A 20895-nucleotide genomic window follows, 5' to 3' on the forward strand; every position below is an offset into this window, starting at 1 on the left:
GCCCTGTACAACCTACTTGTTTTGTCATCTGCTGGGTTCTCCACCCTGGCTGCACATTGGAACCACTTGGGGGAAACTGTTATGAACTAACAATGCCCAGGCCCTGATCCAGATCATTTTAAATCAAAAGCTCCTAAATGCCTGAAATCTGCGGCCAGAGCTGAGAACTGCTGAGCTCGAGCTCTCCACTAGCAGAGCGGCAGGAATTATTATTGAATGTTTAGTTTAAAAAATAAAATTTGAGAAAACCCCAAATTTCTGTAAGACTTTAGTTGAATTAAAGGCTCCAGAATGAAGCAAAATCTTAAGCAAGATGGATTTCGGTGTAAATGGCGCATCTTACCAGTGATTACCTGCATCAGGTGAGACTCGGGTTTGGAAGCTCTTTTATTCCTCTATTGTTTGTTGTTCTCTATAATCTAATAATTTAAAAGACTAGATTCACTTTGGAAGATACATCTAGAGAGAATTTAGCGTTTATCCAAATAGACTAGATTAGGACTAATGATTCTGTATCAGCATATCTAATATTGAATCCCTTATATATGAAACATGGTACGTGCTGATTCTATAGCCACTTGTGGTGGTTTTCAAATAGGTCCACAAATTCTCTGAGGCTCCTCCCTTTAAGTGAAGCCTAACTCCCCTCCCCTTAGGTGTGGACTGTACTTAGTGACTCATTTCTAGAGAAAGGAATGTGGCAGGTATGGAAGCATATGAAGTCTAAGGCTGATTCATAGTAGGTGTTGTGTCTTCCTCCTTGCTCTCTTGAATCACTCACTCAGGAAGTGAGAGGGAAAGTCAGTTGTATGTTATAAGGACACATAAACAGACCCATGGGAGGGCTAGATGGTAAGGTCCTAAGACCTCCTGCCAACAGCCAGCAAAGAACTGAAGCTCCCGCCCACACAAGTGAGCCATCTTAGAACAGGATCTGCCAGCCCCAGTCAAGCCTTCAGATGATTGCAACCCCAGCCAATATCTTGTTTGCAACCTCAGTAAAGACCCTGAGACAGAACTGCCCATCTAATCTTTCCCAAATTCCTGACTCACAGAAACTATGAAATGATAAATATTTGTTGGTTTAAGATGCTATGTTTTGGGTTAATTTGGTATGCAGCAAAGGTAACTAATGCACCACCACAACATTTTAAGTTTTCCCGACAAATACCTAGAAGTGTTCCTTCTCCCATTTCTACATACTCTCAATACCCTCCCTGCGTGTCTCAGGAACCTTGTTTTATCAATCCTTTCTTCCCTCTGTTATATAATCTGTATCTCCCCTTCTCTTCTCTGAAAGCCTTCTAATATGTTCCAGTCTCTCCCATCCTTAAATACAGAACCAAATGAATCCAGCTGTGACCATGTTCCTCTCTTCCTGCTCTTTACTACTCCCCTTCTTCACTGACAAGTACCCTGAAGTAATAATCTTTATTCCCTCTCTGTTTTCGCACCTCCCACAAGCCTTGAGCCACTGCAACCACTTCAATAACAAAGCAGTTCCCACCATCCTCCTCACTCCCACAGCCACAGACCCGCTTCTTGAATATCTCACAGGATCCTCAAAGTACACACGCGAGCCTGAACTCATCCTCTCTCCTCACACCACTCCTCTTCCAAGCTTTCCTGTCTTGGGAAATTATTCCACCCCAGGGACAAAGCCATAAATTCAGGAGGTACCCTCAATTACTCCATCTTGCCATTCTTCTCCCACATCCATTCAGTCACTAAATCTCACCAATTCTGCATCCTTGACATGCACTTCCACCATTGTTACCATCACCACCTCTTATCTTTATTCCTGCAACAACCCTACGGCCCCTCTGCTTTAGGACTGGCCACTGTCATCGTTCCCTGTGTTGCCACCAAAGTCATCCTCCTGAAAATGCTATAATTACGTCCCTTCCTTACTTTTCAGTTATTCCCCATTGCTTATGGATAAAATCCAAATTCTATTTTAAAATATTAATAGCAGTTAACACTTGTTGAGCACTTGACCACAATTGTCAAACACTGTTATTGGGGCCTTACGTGTATTCATTTTTTTAACACTAACGACAATTCATGAGGCAAACACTGAGAATACCCTTACCATTTCACAGATGATGAACTAAAGTCCCACACAGAGGCCAAGTAAGTTTCCCATGGTCGAAGAGCTAGTAAATGGCAGAGCCAAGTTTTTAACTGAGGCTGTCTGATTCTGTCAGCCCTTTGAGCTCCAGCTCCAAACCCTAATGCATGATGCCACGGCCTTCACTGGTATAACCCAGAGTCTTTTCTCATAGCAAATGCTATGCTCCAGCTCGGCAGCTGTCTAAATGTACCCTGCTCCCACAAACCTCCATGCCTCTGCTCAAGCTGCTCTCACAGTCTAGAAGGCTCTTCTCCAGCTCTTGTTCTCACCTCTCCTCACTCTCACCTTCCCCATCCAAATGTCAATACTTTCTCATTTTTCAAGCCTCAATTCAACACATATCTCCTCAAAGATGCCAATCCCTACCAAGGGAGAAATGTTCACTTCTTCCTTTGTGACTCTAAGGAAACCTACACAAACTTGTTTCCTAACACTTTGTGATAGACTGGAATATTATTGGAAAAACATGCACTCCTCTCTGCTCCCACTGTGGAGTTTAGAATGTCCTTCCCCATCCCATGACTCTGGATGTGGTCACATTTCTTGCTCTGACAGTACAACATGAATAGATGTGAAGCAAGTGGAGACTTTAAATCCATTTATGGTTTGACTGGGCTCCGGTGCACCTGTCATTCATTTGCCCTTAAGACGACATCCCCTCCACTTGCTTCTGGTCCAAGGAGAACACAGAGACACATGAAGCAGACCTGAACCCAACCCACAGCCTTGAGCTGACTGCAGCCAACCAAGAGCTTGAAGCAGAACCACTCCAGCTATCCCTTGGATCTGTGAGCAAGAAAAAAACAAACAACAAACAATCACTATCTGCCACTGAGCTTTGGGGGTGGTTTGTTACACTGCACTACTGTACCAAGAGCTGACTAATATATACCCAGAAGTCTTCATTTCGTGTGTTTATTTACACATCTTAAAGGCTAAGAACAGTGCTTAGAACATTAAGAACTCTTAACGTTGTTGAGATATAATTCATATACCATAGAGCTCACACTTTTAAAGTGTATCTATCAGAAATTTTTAGTATTTTCACTAAGTACCATAAATGAGTGGGCAACCATGACCACTACCTAATTCTAGAATATTCCCATCACCCCAAAAAGAAACCCAGTGCCATTAGCAGTCTCTTAGTAGATTTTTGTAAATGAGTAACTTAATGAATAAAAATGTAAGAAAATTCTTGGAAGAACCCTTATTCCAAACTAGCAGGATGATATAAACATTGCAGGAAAAGAATTTAGAAATGTTTCTCCATTAGGTATTTTAAGATCATTTTTTAAAATAACTTATACCCATATTTCTCATATATTTTAAATATAAATATTTAATATCCCTTATAATGGCTATTGTAAGGCAAAGGCCATTTGGGGATTTAATTTCGGTCTACAGATCCCAGACAGATGCTTACCTTAAAAGCCACAAAGCATATAGGAGGAGGGGAGAAAAAAAATGCACATAGTTCAAAGCTATCAGTAATGAGGAAAACATGATATGGAAGCTGCTTTAGCACTAAAAGAAAAAATCTCTTCGTCAAACGCCAAAAATAAAATCTCAATATTTCTAATAATAGGGACCAGAGTCTTAAAAATTAGCAAATCATACTTTAAAAACACAAAGGTCAAAATTCCAAAGAACGGCAGGACTGAAAAACTATTCTGGTTGGATCACTGACATCATACTTAAACAGTTACTCTTTTTTTTTTTTAGATTCCAAAGAAAACTATATATTTTTTTAAAAACTCCATAAAAGGGATGCCTTTGGAAAAAAAGTTTATTGAAGACATGTATCTTGAATAATGAGATAAATAAGAAACTCCTTTAAGGGCAAATGTTCTAAACTCAAAAAACATATTTTCTATGTAAAGAAAAAGCACCCCAGACTCTATTTTGCTGTGCTGTATGAAACTATTTTACCCAATCTAAGAAATGAGAAACCCATCATTCTAAATACCATCACCCCCTTCAACAATAGCAATGAAGTGAAAATCTGACCAAGGACCAGCAAAGTAACCAGTGAGCTTTCAAGTACCCTGACCCCATCTAAGCTGCCCAACCAGTTTTTATTTTTACCCTCTTCCTTCCCACACTGGCTTTGCATAGGACCCAGCTGCGCTGTGCCAATCTGGGTCACTCAACCAGAGGATCAGTGGGCGACAGCCGCCGTATCCACTTTTAGAAGGGCCCGCATGCCTGGGGAGTGCACAGGCCCAGAGCCGAATATGCTCCAGGCCTGCGCGTCCAGTGAACAGCAACTGTGTGGTTTGGCTATTTCTAGGCTTCAGGCTTCAAAAAAGACATGCTTACCTGAGGCATATGGAGTTAAATGGGGAAAACAAATCAGATCCTACTATTGAATATTTTCATTTCGAACATGTTTTAAAAGCTGCTGTTTGATAACTTAGCAAGTATCAAGGTCCATATATATTGGGAAGAAAGGAAAACTGCAGTACCCAGGATGGACCTTTCTAGATTCTTTTTTCTTCAGCTTTGTTGAGGTATAACTGACAAATAAAATTGTAGGACATTGAAAGTGTACAGTGTGATAATTTGATATATATCTACATTGTAAAAGAATTCCTCTCATCTAGCTATTAATACATTCCATCACCTGACATATTTATTTTTATGTATTACAGAAACACAAATACATGGTAGATATGAGCACATATATATGAGAATATATATATGAGAACATTTAAATTCTTCTCTCTTAGCAGATTTCAGTGATACAACACAGTGTTATCAACTATGGAACTATGTTATACTTTAGATCCTCAGACCTTATTTATCTTACAGCTAAAGTTTGTACCCTTTTACCAACCTCTCCCTATTTCCTCTACCCGCAGCCCCTGGCAGCCACTTTTCTACTCTCTGTTTCTATGACTTTAACTTTTTTTTCTTTTATAAGATTCCACATATAAGTAATACCATGCAGTATTTGTCTTTCTCTGTCTGGCTTATTTCACTTAGCACAATGCCTTCAAGCTCCATCCATGTTGTCACAAACAGCAGGATTTCCTTCTTTCTCGTGGCTGCATAATATTCCATTATATGTATGTATGTGTGTGTATAATATACATATAGAAACCTAGATATGCGTATAATACATATATACACTATATATATATGCACACTTACATATATATAATACACCATATCTTTTTGTTTCTTCTTTTTTTTATTATGTTCAGTTAGCCAGCATTTAGTACATCATTAGTTTTTGATATAGTGCTCAACGATTCATTAGTTGCATATAACACCCAATGCTCATCACAACACGTGCCCTCCTTAATTCACTGTATCTTTCTTTATCTTGGATTGTTTCCATATCTTCCTTAGTGTGAATAATGCTGCACTAAACATGGGAGTGCAGATATTTCTTTGATATCTTGTTTTCATTTTCTTTGGGTATATACTCAGAAGTAGAATTACTGGGTCATATGGTAATTCTATTTTTTTATTAATTTATTTATTCATTCATTCATTTATAGGTTTCATGCCCAGTTCATTCATTCATTCATTCATTCATTCATTCATTCATTTATAGGCTCCATGCCCAGTGTGGAGCCCAACGTGGGGCTTGAACTCACAACCCTGAGATTGAGACCTGAGCTGAGATCAAGAGTCAGGACAATTAATGGACTGAGCCACCCAGACACCCCTGGTAATTCTATTTTTAATTTTTGAGAAACCTCTATACTGTTTCTCATATTACATCCCACTAGAGGTGTGCAAGTGTTCTCTTTCCTCTACTTTCTCACCAACACTTATTATTTCTTATCTTTTTGACAATAGCATGCTAACTGGTATGAGATAATACCTCATCGTGGTTCTGATTTGCTTTTACCTGAGGATTAGTGATGTCGAGCACCTTTTTATGTACCTGTTGGCCGTTTGCAGGTCCTTTTTGGAAAAGTCTCTATTCAGGTCCTCTGATTATTTTTTAATTGGATTTTTTGGGTTTTTTGCTATTGAGTTGTGTGGATTGTATTATTTTTTAACAACACTTCGAAATCAATCTGATTCATTCAATCGCATTTTTATACCTAGTAGAACCAATTAGGTGCTTGGTTGAGCACCTGGCATTCAATGACATCTTAAAAACTGACCCTTTCCTAGCCTTATAAAAATTGGAATAAAACAACCTATTAATGCCCTATTTTTTTTAACCATTCCCAGATTATAACCCTCAAACTCACTTCCAAGAAGTTGTCACTGTTCTGAGTTTTTTAATTATTTCCTTGCTTTCCTCTATAGTCTTACCACCCCTGTGTGTGCATTCCTATATACTATCACATTCTAATTAAAATGTTGGTAATTTTGTTGGCCTCCTCAATGTCTACTTCCCAGATTTTACCTTAGGGAACTCAGCGCTTTGTTATTGGATACCAGCCAGAATCTTTGTTAGAGATGGACCAGGGTGGACCCTGTTTGGCTTAAGCTAATTAACTTGTCTGTTCCCCTGTTGATCACAGAAGGGGGATGTGTCCCCTTCTTTTGCCTAGAGGGTATAAAGAGAATATGAGGACTGGAACTGTTCTTGCCCAGCCAGCCCCCAACTGGAGAAGCCTAGACTTTCTGGGATGGGGTACTACAGGTGTTGATGCACTGTGTAAATCCTGAGCACAAAGTCCCAGAATGCACAGCTCAGTGAATGGCTGAGAGAATCCTTGTCCTCACTGATAACATTTGGCTGCTAAGACATCTTTTTATGAAGCAGGGGTCCACCTCCAGACTCCCAATGAGCCAATAAACCATCTTCTTTTCTAAAGCCAGTTTGGGTTGGATTTCTGTTGGTTGTAACCATCAGAATACCAACTAAAACACACACACACAAAATTTGAATGAGAAAATTATGAAACATACACTCATATAAAGCCAAATGAATGAAAAAAAAATTTTACCATCATACAATTCATGACTCTTAATGGTAGTTAAAAGTCAGCGACCTACCATATCAGAACAAAAACAGGGTCCATCCGGCCACTTGGGGCCCAGAGTCCCCCTCTGCATCAGAATGTGGGCTGGGAACATGCCTAGAGCCTCCTTTGGGTAAGATTTCTCTCCTTTCCAGGTGGCAGCAACTATCAAGCAGTGTATTGGGTGAAGAGATTCATTTTGGGGGGTTTCTTTAAAAATACTGAAAGCACGTCTAAGGCCAACACTGGCCTCCCGCATCCTTAGGCATCCACCAACCCCACCCCACACTCCTCACTATGCTTCCCCTCACCACTATCCCCCAAGGATGCCCTTGGTGAAGAAGAGCCTGTATCACACCCCATAGCATGGTGGTTACCAGCACAGGTCAAGCAGCCAGGCTGCCTGGGTTTGAAGGTCAGCTCCACCATCTAATGACTATGTGACTTTACTTGTTTCTCTATAAAGTGGAAATGAAAAGAGTTTGAACCTAGTTCACAGGGTGGGTAAGAAGTGAAATGCTTAGAACAGGGCCAGCCAGGCTACAAGCCCTCAAAAACTTGTCATGGACTATGAGGGAGTCTGGAGAAGATCCCACCTCCAAGAGAGAGCCATGTGTGGCCCCAGGCTCAGGCCAGGCAGCACTGAGGACCCCTACCTTCTGCCCGAGAGCTGAGCAGCCCTCCCTCTACCTACTGCAGCTACATTCCGCACCTCGGTCACCCTGACTCCCAACACTCCTGCCTTACTCGGCTTCTTTGTCTCTTCCTTCAGAGTGTTCACACATCCTGTTCCTTTTTGCCTGGCCAGTTCCCACTCATCCTTTGGGTCTCAGCTTAAACAGAACCTCCTCAGAGGCCTGCCCAAAGATGGTCCCAGCCTCTCCACAGTCCATACAACCTGCTCTCCCCTTTCTGAACATGTATCCCCACATGGAATTCCCTGTTCTGGGTCCATCTTTATCTTTCACAGTGGCATGTAACCCCACAAGGGCAGGAGCCATAGTTATCTCACATACTACTGAGTGCCCAAGGTCTTCTGACAGTGGATAGGAAAGGTGACGTTCCTAAAAAAGTTTCCTTATGACCAAGATCCCAGATTCCCAGGTTACAACTGTATGTATGAACATGAGAGTGAAAGACAGTAAGTCTGCAAAACACATTAAAATCCAAGTATCTCTACTATAAAACAATACACACATTCCTGAAAATGAATAAACAATGTCCCAAAGTAAGACAAATAACCAACAACCTTGTATTTTGAAAAATCACACACTAAAAAATAACAGGGCTTATGGAAAATACAGAGTTCAGGCAGAAGGCTCAAATCCCATTCAATTTTGTAACCAGAACACTGACAAAAGCAGAAAGAACACTGAGAATTACTAGCACAGATAAAACTGTTTCCTAGCAACTTTGTACCATGCACAAAGAAGATGTTCAATAAACAGCTGTTAAGGGAAAGAGGAGGGAGAGAGGGAGGGGCAGGTCATCTGCTTGGTTAGAGAGTTACTTGGGATCATGATTTTTAGAGGTTTTGTTTTTACTTCTAAAGCACAGCAGTCACCAGCCCAAGCTCAAGCTCTGGAACAGGATTGCCTGGGTACAAATTCCAGCTCTGCCACTTATTAGTTACATGACACCAGGCAAATCAGTTAACTGTATTCTAGTTTTCTCATCTGTAAAATTGGCATAAAACGGTGCTTACCTTATGTACCAGGCACTGTGCCAGGTGTGAGATAGATAGATCGATCGATCTTCCCATTAACTCAAATAAGGGCCCAGACTAGCAATGGCACATAAGTGGTCTAGAAATATGTTAACTATTACTATTTTTATTTGGCACTGAACTAGCCACTTTATTACTTTATGTTATCACAGTCTGTCAACTCTTGCAACACGATGAATCAGGCTCCACTTGTCACCCACCCCTCCTATTTATGACATCTTGCAAGGTCTCTGCGGAAACAGGAGGCAACCACATCTGTTGGTTGATGACAACATTCAGCTCCAAAAGCTCCTTTGTAAATTTTCTGCAGGAAAGGCAGAAAGGATGCTATTTCTCAGTGTTTCCATTGGGTCATGACAATTGGTGGTCATAGGCGTGGTCATTTATTAATACCAGTTACTGGCCATTAGCTTTTATGGGATATTCTCCTTTTAAAAAATACTTATCTAGTAAGAACTCATACAGGTTACCATTATAATAAAAATTCCTCATACCAAAAATGATAAGATACCTAGGAATAAATCTAGACAAAGAGGCAAAGGATCTGTATTCAGAAAACTATAGAACACTCATGAAAGAAATTGAGGAAGACACAAAGAAATGGAAAAACATTCCATGTTCATGGATTGGAAGAACAAATATTGTTAAAATGTCTATGCTACCTAGAGCAATCTATATATTCAATGCAATCCTTATCAAAATACCATCAACTTTTTTCACAGAGCTGGAACAAATAATCCTAAAATTTGTATGGAACCAGAAAAAAAACCCCGAATAGCCAAAGGAATGCTGAAAAAGAAAACCAAAGTTGTGGCGTCACAATTCCCGACTTCAAGTTTTATTACAAAGCTGTAATCATCAAGACAGTATGGTACTGGCACAAAAACAGACACATAGATCAATGGAACAGAATAGAGAACCCAGAAATGGACCCTTAACTCTATGATCAACTAATCTTCGACAAAGCAGGAAAGAATGTCCAATGGAAAAAAGTCTCTTCAACAAATAGTGTTGGGAAAATTGGACAGCCCCATGTAGAAGAATGAAAGTGGACCATTTCCTTACACCACACACAAAAATATACTCAAAATGGATGAAAGACCTAAATATGAGACAGGAATCCATCAAAATCCTAGAAGAGAACATAGGCAGCAATCTCTGTGACCTCGGCCATAACAACGTTTTTGGATATCCTGTAAGTTGAAGTACTCTGATCTTTCTTTCATACTAAGAGGTGGGAATTATCTGCACCCCCACAACAGGTAAGAGAGAGGAAGCTGACTGCTTTGAGGTAGGAGAAAAAAAGGTAAGAGTCCCAGGTGAAAATGCTGGGGGGGGCATGTTTATTTAAAGAACAGAGATGTTTGCTCTCCAACTCTGCAGACAGGAACTGTCAGTCCAACCTGAGGGGAAAGTTGGCCTCTTAAGTCATTCCTTCAACTGATATCACCTGCCTAAGAGCCAACAGTGAAATCACTTTCCAAGCGTCCAATCACTGACTATCTCCAGGCAACCACCGGGTAAACTGCTTTTTTTAATCAGTCTTTAAAAAAAAAAAAAAAAACTTTGCTTCCTGTCAGGGCAGCAACAGAGTCTATTTTCTCTGCCATGGCAGAGTCCAAGTGCCAACCAGGCCATTGTAGCTGAGCACAGGCTCCCTGAGAAACCTTTCGGGCCATGGGTAATGTAGCCATGGGGCTCCAGTGGGGAGCAGACTGAGGAGGAATGGGGACAATGACTAAGTCCCAGTCCTTGGCCACAAGAGCCCTGGGGTTTACCAAAGGGGGGCAGATCCCACCCAACAATATATTCGTTACAATGATACATGACAACGTTTCTAACAGAGGTGGATACTAAATGCCAGGTTTGCACAGAGGAGGAGGGATTAATGGGCTTAGAGGAATCAGGGAGTCTGCTTCAGAGGCAGACATATTTAAGCTCTGTCCGGAAAGGATCTGTCCCTGGAGAAGTGGAGAAAGGACATCCCAGGGTCCCCTTAGCTCAACAGCCATTTTCCCATTTCTTCCGAGGAATAGAACCCAGAGTATGACCTGAGGACACTGAAGCCTCCCCTGCAACTAGGAGTGGCCATGTTATTGAAAATCTAGGCAATAAAACATAAGCAGAAGTATCGGGAAGAATTTTCTAGAAGGTGTCTTATGTAGTCTTCATTTTTTATTCCTCCATCCTACTTTCTTGAAAGATGATGTGATGATGAGTCTCTAGCAGCCATGTTGAACCATGAGGAAGTGGGGTATAGGGGTGATGGGTTCAAGTGCTGAAAGAAACCAAAGTCACAGACCTCCAGAGTTTATAACTTCTGGGGTTCCCATATGGCACATGACTTTATTAGCTTATAAAGTCCCTTCTTTTAGAGGCATCTGGGGCAAGTTCCCAAATTAGAGGACATCTATAGGTCATCACCCAAAGTCTTATACAAAATCGCTCCGCTCACTCACTGAAAGGCAGGCAGGCTTCTTGCAAGCCTCTTACCTCGGAGTGGAGTACAGCTTCTATAGCCCCTATTTTGTATAAGAATTTTAATCCCAGGGGCAACTGGGTGGCTCAGTTGGTTAAGCATCTGCCTTTGGCCCAGGGCCCTGGGATCGAGCCCTGCGTCAGGCTCCCTGCTCAGCGGGGAGTCTGTTTTTCCCTCTCCCTCTCCCTCTCTCTCTGCTGCTTCCCCTGCTTGTGCTCTCTCTCTCTCTGTCAAATGAATAAATAAAATCTTAAAAAAAAAAGAAGAAGAATTTCAATCCCAGAGTCCATGCTCAAAAAATAAATCCCAAGATCCTCTCTGCCATTTCTCCTAGAAGAGGAGGTCTTGATTTATCTGTGCCTGGGTCCTAAGAGGTGCAGTGGATCATGATGCAAACCCTACTCTGAGTGGCTTGCAAGAATATTCAAGAACTTCTGACTCAGCCCCTTTCCCTGCCCCCTCCCACCCACATACACCACCTTCAATATATCTGGAGAACTTTAATGGTGTTCCTATTCTACCTTTTTTTAAAAGCATAATCACAATAAAACATGTGTTGTATGTACATGCAAGCCCTTGTCTCAATAAATCTGCATCCATCTAATTCTCCGGCTCAGCACCCTTCAATGGTCTTAGCTTAAATACTACTTTCACTGAGTCCTTGTCTGCCTCAAGTACTTTTCTCTTAAGCCCCCCCTTCTTTGTCTTCATAGTACTTATCCCAATTTGTAATTGTGTATTTTAGTTTAAGCTCCCACACATACACACATACGACATTGTGCACTTCATGTGGGTGGGAATTAGGTTTCTGTCGTTCACCATCTAACCCTGGTTGTCAGCACTATGCCTGGCACATTGTTGGGGCTTAGTAACTACTTTCCAGGAAACAGATTTTTTAATTTGTTTAAAACACGTTCACACATTAATGTTTATTTTCACTGTATGCTTATTTTTAGTGTTTACACTGAAGTGAACTTACAAATGAGTGATAACCAAGTGTCCCAAATAATTATTTTCATATTTTAAACAATTTGGCTGAGCCTCTCCTAGCCTTCCTTCAGTTTCCCATTAGAAGAAGATAATGGTTTGAGTGTCATTCTTTTTAAATGTTTACCAGGGAAGGAAAAGAGAACTGTGTACTCAGCACAACAAATAAAACTTCAATCCCTTGGTAAGAAAAATCAGGCTGAGGAATTTTTTTTATAACAGTATTGGGTCATGGAAATAAAAATGCCACAAGCCTTTGCCCTTGACATTTACTTTAAAAAAACAAGTGCAGGTCTATTCTTACATAGCCTCCTAATGGGCTATTTAGGGATAGGTGGGTGGGGTAGGTCTCTAAATTCTATGGTTGACCAGGTGGCCAAGCTGCATCCTGTACTAGCTACAGCATGGTAACTATCACAGGCAGAATGCAAAGCAGTGGAAACATGGAGCTTTCTCAGCCTAACCAATACTTTGTTCTTAAGGTCCCATCATAGATACAGGATGCAGTTCTGCTGACAACATAAGTTTAGTGGGGAAAGATATCCACCAAGATATTCCTTAGGTGCAGGTCACAACACTATGTCACCTCATTTTTTCTCCCTATGTTAAAGATAATTCCCTGAGATACAACGGCCATCCCATCAGTGTTAGCTTCATGAGGACATCTCTTTGGGAGTGTTGTTTTCAAAACTGCAAACATGGAATTTTATCACAGCAGAACTGAACTGCATGACATCATTCTTCCTTGCAGAAAGAGATAGAACATCTCCTCATGTCCCAGGCAGAAGTTTTTCCAATATTTTGTCACTTTTTTAAGGACTATTTTTTTTCCCTGTATCATCTAGTAACCCTCTAATTTAGACTATTTTTATATTTCTCAATCACTTAAAAACAAAGTTCTTTTATCCTTTCCTTTCCTCATTTGACTGCACTGAAGTCATCCTTTTTCCCACCCAACTCTCCACCCCAAAGAGATGGTATCTGATACCTTTCTTTTGCTTCAAATGTAAACACACACACATACTTAGGAACAAATGAGGGGAAATATTATAAAATTTTTTGCACATTTTTCTGAACCACCGAAGAGTAAACTGGGCTTAAAAAGAAAATCTAGGGGCGCCTTGGTGACTCCATCAGTGATGCGACCGACTCTTGGTTCTGGCTCAGGTCATGATCTCGAGGTCGTGGGATCGAGCCCTGCGCCAGGCTCTGTGCTCAGCAGGGAGTATGCTTCAGATTCTCTCTCTCTCTCTCTCTCATAAATAAATAAATAAATAAATAAGATATTTTTTAAAAAAGAAAGAAAGAAAATCTAGATCCAGTGAGAGCTGTTTTGTCAACTAGTGTTAACTGATTCAGTCCTCAACCATGAAAATAAAGGCCCAAATGATTAAGGTTAGACTGGAAGGTAGGTAACTGGGATGCCGAGTACAAGCCAAGATTCCCAGAAGTCACAGAGCTGCTTTGTTCTGACCCTTCAGTTCTTTAGGATGGGATGTGGATACCTGCAGGAGAGACTGCCAATCTCCTCTCTTGGAAGGACATGCCTCTTGGCTGAACTCAACAACAAAACTGTTCCCAGGTGAGATCTTGGCCAGACGGGAGCACTCTCAGGTGAAGGTGAAGGAGCCGCGGTAAAGGCCTCAGACAGATGCACCAACGGGCGCTTAAACACATCAGCGCAGAGAAGAGACACCGCTTCGCACCCATATTTGAAAGAGACAAGCCATGGGGAATGGTCTAGGGACCCACACCTTTCGAAACCCACAACGGGGGAAGCCTCTGCAGTCAGAGAAACAGGAAGCTCAGTCCTTACCAGAGTTTTTACACCTGGTCCTAATGTGGGAAGAAATATAAGGGATCAGATAACAAGGGCTGCAAAGTCAGACAGCCTGGATTTAAATCCTGACTCTAACAAGTACTCACTGACTCGGTGACTCTAGGGGGGTTTCCTAATTCCTGAAAGCCCCAATTTCCTCAAATATAGATTTGGGGTATCTAACAATGTATATATTCATAAAAGTTAAGAAAGTGTGCTTTAATTAAGTCCTAGTTCTGCCACTTACTTGAAAGTTTGGGCAAGATACTTAATTTCTCAGGGCCTCAATTTTCTCATCTGTAAATGGGGATAGTAGTAGTAGTACTTATTTATAAGGGATTCATTCAGACATAGACTTCTTAGCCCAGTGCCTGGCACACAGTAAGCACTCAATAAATATCAGCTTTTATCATCATGAGCATTGGTTTCATTACCATCACTATCATTACCATGTGAGTCCTAACTACACTCTTAAATTTCAGAATGGCTCAGAGCAGAAAGAGAAGCTGCCAGGCCAATTTCCAGGAGCTGCCTGGTCCCACCTAGCACTGACTGCCACCCACGGAATCACGGCCAGATGTCTGCATCATGGCTCCATTGTCATCCCTCAGCAGAGAGCAGAGGGCCAAGAAATCCAGTTGCTGGTGACACAGGCCCCATCCTGCCCCTTCTTGGTGGCCAGAGCTCAGTCTCACATTCGGAGCTGGCTCACTGCAAACTCGGTTTCCAGGGAGATGCTGGGGCAAGAAGTGCCGGCTCCTCCTCCCATTCCGTTTCCCTCTTCCCCAAATCTGTGGGACCACACTGTTCTCCTACCACGTGACCGCATTGTGTCATAGCGGCTCTTGTATACAAACAGGCCAGATTATTTAAATGTCCTTGTGAGAAAGATGCTGCCTGCTCTGATTTACATATCTATTCAGACCACTACTCCTTTCCATGGTCCAGCCAGGAAAGGTTTTCTCCCTCTTCCTCAGCTCCCCGTGCGATGCTGGAGAGAGCCACATGCCAACTTACATCTCCGTGGTATTGAAAACACGTAAGAATCATCAAGTCCCCCCAGAGGTGGAGAATTTGAATGACTAACTTATGGCACATGTTCACTCGTCATGACATTGCAAATATCATATGTTACCTGCCACTAAATGCTAGGTTCTCAAAGACTACTCACAAATTTTCCCTATTGCCAAACAATACCACATCCGTTCAGCTTTGGAGAGCAAAGGTACCCTCGGTGCTTTTAATCTTCAAAATCAGGTCCCAGTTGAATAAGAAAACAATTCTATATGGGCAAGTGGAAATGACCCAAAATGATGAACTGATCCCTCCCGGCACAACTCCCCACTCATGTGAAATATGGATTAGGTCACAAATAAGATTATATTCTGCACCAAGCCCCAGAGGCATGCTATGATTAAGGTTAAAGAGTCCAGAGACTTCTCACGTTGAGAAGCAAGGCTAAGTTGGGTTGAAATTTCCAACCCCTCCCCAAAGGCCTGGCAACCTGTTCCAAATCACAACTGAAACTAAGTTGAAGGGACATCTGTTCCTCCAGAAAGTGTTTGGCACTGCAGAGAAGAACTACAGATTAGAACAGATAAATATTGCTGTGGGCAGAGAGGTGGGGGCGGGGGGGGGGGGCAGTGGTTACCAAGAAAATTAGAATCATCTACCCACTAACAAACTCCTGTAACTCAATAGATATCATCAAGGGAAAAGGAAAGGAAGAGAAGGAGGAGGAAGGGAAATAAAGGGGGGAATTATTCTTTTTCCTAGCAGTAGCAGATACAACTTTAGTGAACAAAACACTGCTACATTTGAGATGAATATTCAGACAGCCACTATTTGTATAATGACTTAATGCTGGATCATCAGCAAGAGGAGAGGCATTGAGCGCTCTGCTTGGAGTTCGGTAACAAAGACTCTGCAGTAAATGCAAATATTCAACATAATATTGAGGAATCATTTTCTAAGCCTTAATGGACTGGACCACCAGGATCATTTTATAAGTAGATATTACTGGTTTTGCTCTGACCCCTAAATCTCTTTTAATGCAAGGTAACATAGCATCTACTTAAACTTCTAGGCCAGGTATCTGGAGCTCATAAGGTAAGATAATGGAATGAGATGAGTAGGTAATTGAATTATATTTTTTTACAGTTAGAAACTTAGGGTTCTGAAGATTTTCTTCCCCAACAGCTGTAGGAACAACAGTAATAATGGCAATCACAGGAGTGTTAATGATGATAGTGGTGATGGTGGTAAGAATAGCAGTAGTGTTGTTAATGATAATAATGCCAACCATTATTACTTAGACAGCACTTCCTAAATACTGGGGACTCTTCTGAGCATTTAAAATATACTAACTTATTTAACTCTCGCAGCACTCCTAGAGGTAAGTAAGCTATTCTTTGTGCCCATGTTTTACACATGCTTTCAACAGTATCTTTGTGATTTTTGTTGTTGTTAACGACTAGAGCTAGCTTTCAAAGAAAACAATTTAGAACCAAAAGGGGAGGAAACGCAGCCTGGCCAAGGTCACCCAGCTAGAAGGCAACAGACCCAGGATTCAAACCCAGGCTGCCCCGCTCCAAAGTCTGACCTCTTAATCCCTGTGCAGTCCTTGCTGCCCCTTTGTTTAGGAAGGCCTTCTAGAAGAGGAATGTGGAAGGAAGTTAGGCCCCTGCCTGCTGGTGGCCACAATTAATACTGGAACTTTGCTGTTTCCTTTAGGAGTCTCCTGAACCCACATTAAGACATGCAGCCTGCTTCTGCAGCTATTTAAAAAAAAAAGTTCTGTGTTACTGAGCTGCTCCCACATGGTCTGTGACCTCCATTTGGGCTCTCACCTTTGCCAGCCAAGGCAGAAGCTGGGAGTGGGCTGAGGTGGAAATATCAGTGCCCAGGCCCACGTTTCCTGCCAGTCGCACCCCCCTCCCCTAGCCAAGGCTGAGAAATTCCTCACTAACAAGTGATCTCCGGGAGCTTGTTCCTTGAGCCCTTATTAAGAATGAATCTTTTCGGGCCAACCCATGACTGAAGGAAGACCAAGGGCTGAGGAGGAAAGACAAGCTGCAAAGTTTGTTTATTAACCTGCTGCACCCAAGGGAACATTTTTCTGAAAGGGTGAAATTCCTGACTACTCAAAGGGGTGGGGGGGGGAGGGAGCCTGTGGGAAATTTAATCACCGACGGAACAAAAGTAAAAAACAAAGCCCTTCCAATGAGGATGTTGCCGAAGACAATGGGGCCCCTAAAGGAGATGCAATTGTCTCGAGATAACAATCCACCCAGGAATTCAGCTCGCTCTAAGTACTACAGTATTGCTATATTAGCCGCGGAATCTTTGTTCACCGGGCAACTGCGCGCAAAACCATCTGTTAAGGCTCCCGGGTCTCCCCGGTTTGCAGACGCGGCATTTACATTTCAAGAGGGACCTCCGGGAAGGAAAAAGGGAGGTCACTATCTCTCCCGGGAGCAAATACTTTTTTATACAGCCTGGGAGGGGAAGCTCTCCTTTCCCAGAAACCAAACTCCGCAACTGAAAGGAGATAGGCCGCTTCAATAATGCACGCGCAGAGCAGAGCGCCAAGGCCGCCCCGTCTCTAAAGCCACGCACGCCCCACGGTTTTCGCATTCTCAAACGGGCGTACCTGCAAGGTATCACGAATAATGCCAGGCCGTCTATAGCACCTAATGGGGGCTCTACTTTCTTAAGGAAGCCCTTCTTTTTTTTTTTTAAACCAGTGGAACCAGGACAAAAGCTGATATCCTGTACTGCATATTATCTAGCCTAATACATCCCACCACTTAAAAATAGACTGTGGTCCTCTGGGCTGAAGGAGATGTTTTAGATCTTGATCTAGGTGGGGGTTGTCATTGTACATATACATATGAGAACATTCATGGAGATGTGCGCTTAAGATTTGTGCACTTTCCTACATGTAATTTATAGGACAACCCATTTTCTAAGTAGACTATATTAATGTTACAATTAAGGATATTGAGGATAAACCACTTGCCTTCAAGAATTCCAAGACTGCTGGGCTCTGATATCCTCCCCTCACCTACTATCCACATCCAAAATCTCTCCTGAGAATTTTAAAGTTCAAGAACATGAAAAATACAGCTCTCCAACTCTCAACTAAGCCGGTGAATACAAACGTCTCCTGTGTGTCCTGTGAGCCCAAGTATGCAGCACAGAGAGCACCTGTCACACCCCAAGCCTTTCCAGCCATAAATCAAAAATTAAAAGCCAAGGTCTTTTTCTCATCTGGTCATGAGCCATCAAATTATGAGAGAGATGATTGGGGCTTTTATCAACAGAGCCTCAAGTTTGGTCTTCTGTTTCTTTCACCCTATTTTTAAATAGATGTTTCTAAACTCTGCCAAACACTCTTGCTTGGAGCAGGTTAACCCTGGGAAGGGCAGACCTCTTGCAGGAGCATTAGAGCCCCAGTAAGTGAGGGTGGTTTCTGCAGGCAACTGTTCCATCCTAGGCTCTGTTACCTCTGAAGCATCCTGAGAACGGGGGGGGGGGGGGTCACCAAGTGACAGCCTGAGTACTAACAGGCTTCACCATTGCTGGGCCAATGACTTAACGGTGCATTTCTTCCTCTGAACTATGGGCAAGGAGGGCTGCCTGTCCCTGAGGAAAAGGGTCAAATTCGCCTTCCGCTAAGCCTCAAGAAAGGCCCTCTGGGCGAAATAGAGGCTCCTGCACGGATCACAGGGGGTCACCTTTCCCCCTTCGCGCCCTCCAAGCGTCCTGATCCCCGGCAGACGCGTCATTTGGGGAGCGCAGAACCACCAAGCTGCATCTACAGATAGACATCGAGAATCAGGATCACCCAGCGAGCGCTTCCTGGACTGAGCCGAGAGCTCCAGTGATTTCCCTGGCCTGCCACCGAGTCATTTAAGAAGTGAAATATGCCAGCGGGGCCGGGGACCCGGCACCTGGGAGCCCGCCCCGCCGCCTCCGCCATGGAGCGGGGGCTGCCAATGGCTGGGCAGCGGCTATGCGGATGGCGCGCTCGCAGGTGGGTCTTGCAGGCTCCCCGGCCCTGTGCGCTGGGCCAGCCTCACACCTGACCCGCTGCCAGGAATTCAGCCAGAAGCTCTGGTGGGTACGCGCTTCTGTGGACACACTGCCAACTCCGCTCGGGAGGAGCTGGGGGGGGGGGGTCAAAAGGCGGAAGGTAGGACGGGGAGCAGGACCCCCCCAAATGCGGTGTCCGCAGCACTCTGGGTCTCGCGCTTCCTGCGCCTTTGCGGCGCTTCTGCGGGCACTGCGCTTCCCTTGGCCCCGCGTGGAAGCGGCGGGAGCTGAGATTTGCGCGGCTGGCGAGCAGGAGGGATGCAGGCGCAGGAGAGCGCTTCGTGCCCCCCACGCGCACTGCGAGACTGCGGCGTCCCTCACTCCCGCCCACCCTCGCCCGAGACCCGCGCCAGGGCGCCAGGGCATCGCAGCTCGCCCGACGAGGCCCGGGCGGGTGACTCGGAGTAGCTGGCAAAAGAAAGTGGGGGGGAGGCGAGGCTGGACCTGTCGTCCGTGTGCGCGGGTCGGTGGCTTCGGGCGCCCCTGCAAGGCCTCCCTCCAGCCAGGGGCACCTACCTCGATCCACTTCTGCGCCTCCGAAAAAGCAGGCTCGGGGGGTGGCTCCGGCTGCAGAGGCTGAAGAGCTTCCAGACCCAGAGCGGGACAAGCCATTTGCGAAGCCCCGCGTGCACTCGAGCGCTGGGCTGCCGGGATGAGCACGGCCGCCGCCGCCGCCGCCGCAGGAGCGCGCTCCCCGCCCCTTCCCGCCCGCCCGCTCTCCCCTCCCCTGCCCGCCCCGCCCCCGCCCGGCGCAGGTCTCGGAGGAGAGCGGCGCGCCGCCGGAGGACGCCGCGGCAACTGTTCCCTGCGCCGCCCGGTCTCCGCCGCGCCCCGAGTCCCGGCGGGAGCGAGCGTGGAGGCGCCGGGAGCTCCCTCTCTCCCCACTTTCTCTGGCCGCTCCGCATCCCCCCCCCTGGGGGTGGGGGGAGGATCTCAGCTACCGACTAAAAATAATCGCGAGCGAGCACTGGGTGTCTCCCTCCCTGCCCGCAGCGGGGCCTGGAGAGGGACTCGGCCAGCCGCCCCGCACGTCCCCGCGCCGGGCCCGCTGCGGACGGGCGAGCGGGTCGGCTGACACCTGGGAGACGCGCGCCCACCGCGGCGTACACAGCCCCAGGGGAGCCGGCGGGGCCGCAGCCGGGCCTCGCCGCACCTGCCGGCCTCCCGGCCGCAGAACTGTGGGCAAGAGGTGCAGGCCTCGGCCCCGGCGCCACGCAGTGTTCAGTCACCCGATTCTTTTTCTTTTGTAAGAAAAAAAGAAAAACCACCCTTATAAGCCTTTTTCTCTTCAAGCTATGTATGACCCAGTCCTTTGATTCATTCAACCCATATTTACAGCGCGCCTGCTATATATCCGGCGCTGAGGTTGGCGCTGGGGACCTGGAGATGAAAAAAGAAAAATAGAAAACTCCAAAGTCTATGCCCTCAAGAGAACTACATTCTAGAGGGGCTGGCAGGGGCGGGCAGACAATAAACATATAAAACAAAAGAAGGTGATTGTGGAGAGTCATGTATGTTAAGAAGATAAAAGAGAAAATAAACTATGACCTGGGAAGAGAGAGTGGTCGCTAACCCGATTACCTCTCCACCCCTCTCCTGGGAGGCGGATCTGATCTGTGCCGTCCAGGCCCCGTGAATGGGAAGCAGGCAGAAGGTCAAGGGGGATGGAGGAGAGGGAGGTGGGGTATTTATGCTGCCCCTTACTGCAGAAGTCTAGCA

At 44.6% G+C, this 20895-nt stretch overlaps 1 protein-coding gene across 11 annotated transcripts in view; it reads right to left on the minus strand.

Annotated features, from left to right (window-relative positions):
• Nucleotides 1-19788, minus strand: part of LIMCH1 (LIM and calponin homology domains 1) — a 317738-nt gene extending 297950 nt beyond the window's left edge. For all 11 annotated transcript variants that reach the window (XM_044912737.1, XM_044912732.1, XM_044912733.1 and 8 more), the window contains exon 1: nt 19693-19788. In XM_044912737.1, the coding sequence (XP_044768672.1) occupies nt 19693-19788 (96 nt within the window). The remainder of the gene's footprint in view (nt 1-19692) is intronic.
• Nucleotides 19789-20895: the final 1107 nt, after the last annotated feature.

The sequence above is a fragment of the Neomonachus schauinslandi genome, chromosome 2, assembly GCF_002201575.2.
Source record: "Neomonachus schauinslandi chromosome 2, ASM220157v2, whole genome shotgun sequence".
NCBI classification, from domain to species: domain Eukaryota; kingdom Metazoa; phylum Chordata; class Mammalia; order Carnivora; family Phocidae; genus Neomonachus; species Neomonachus schauinslandi.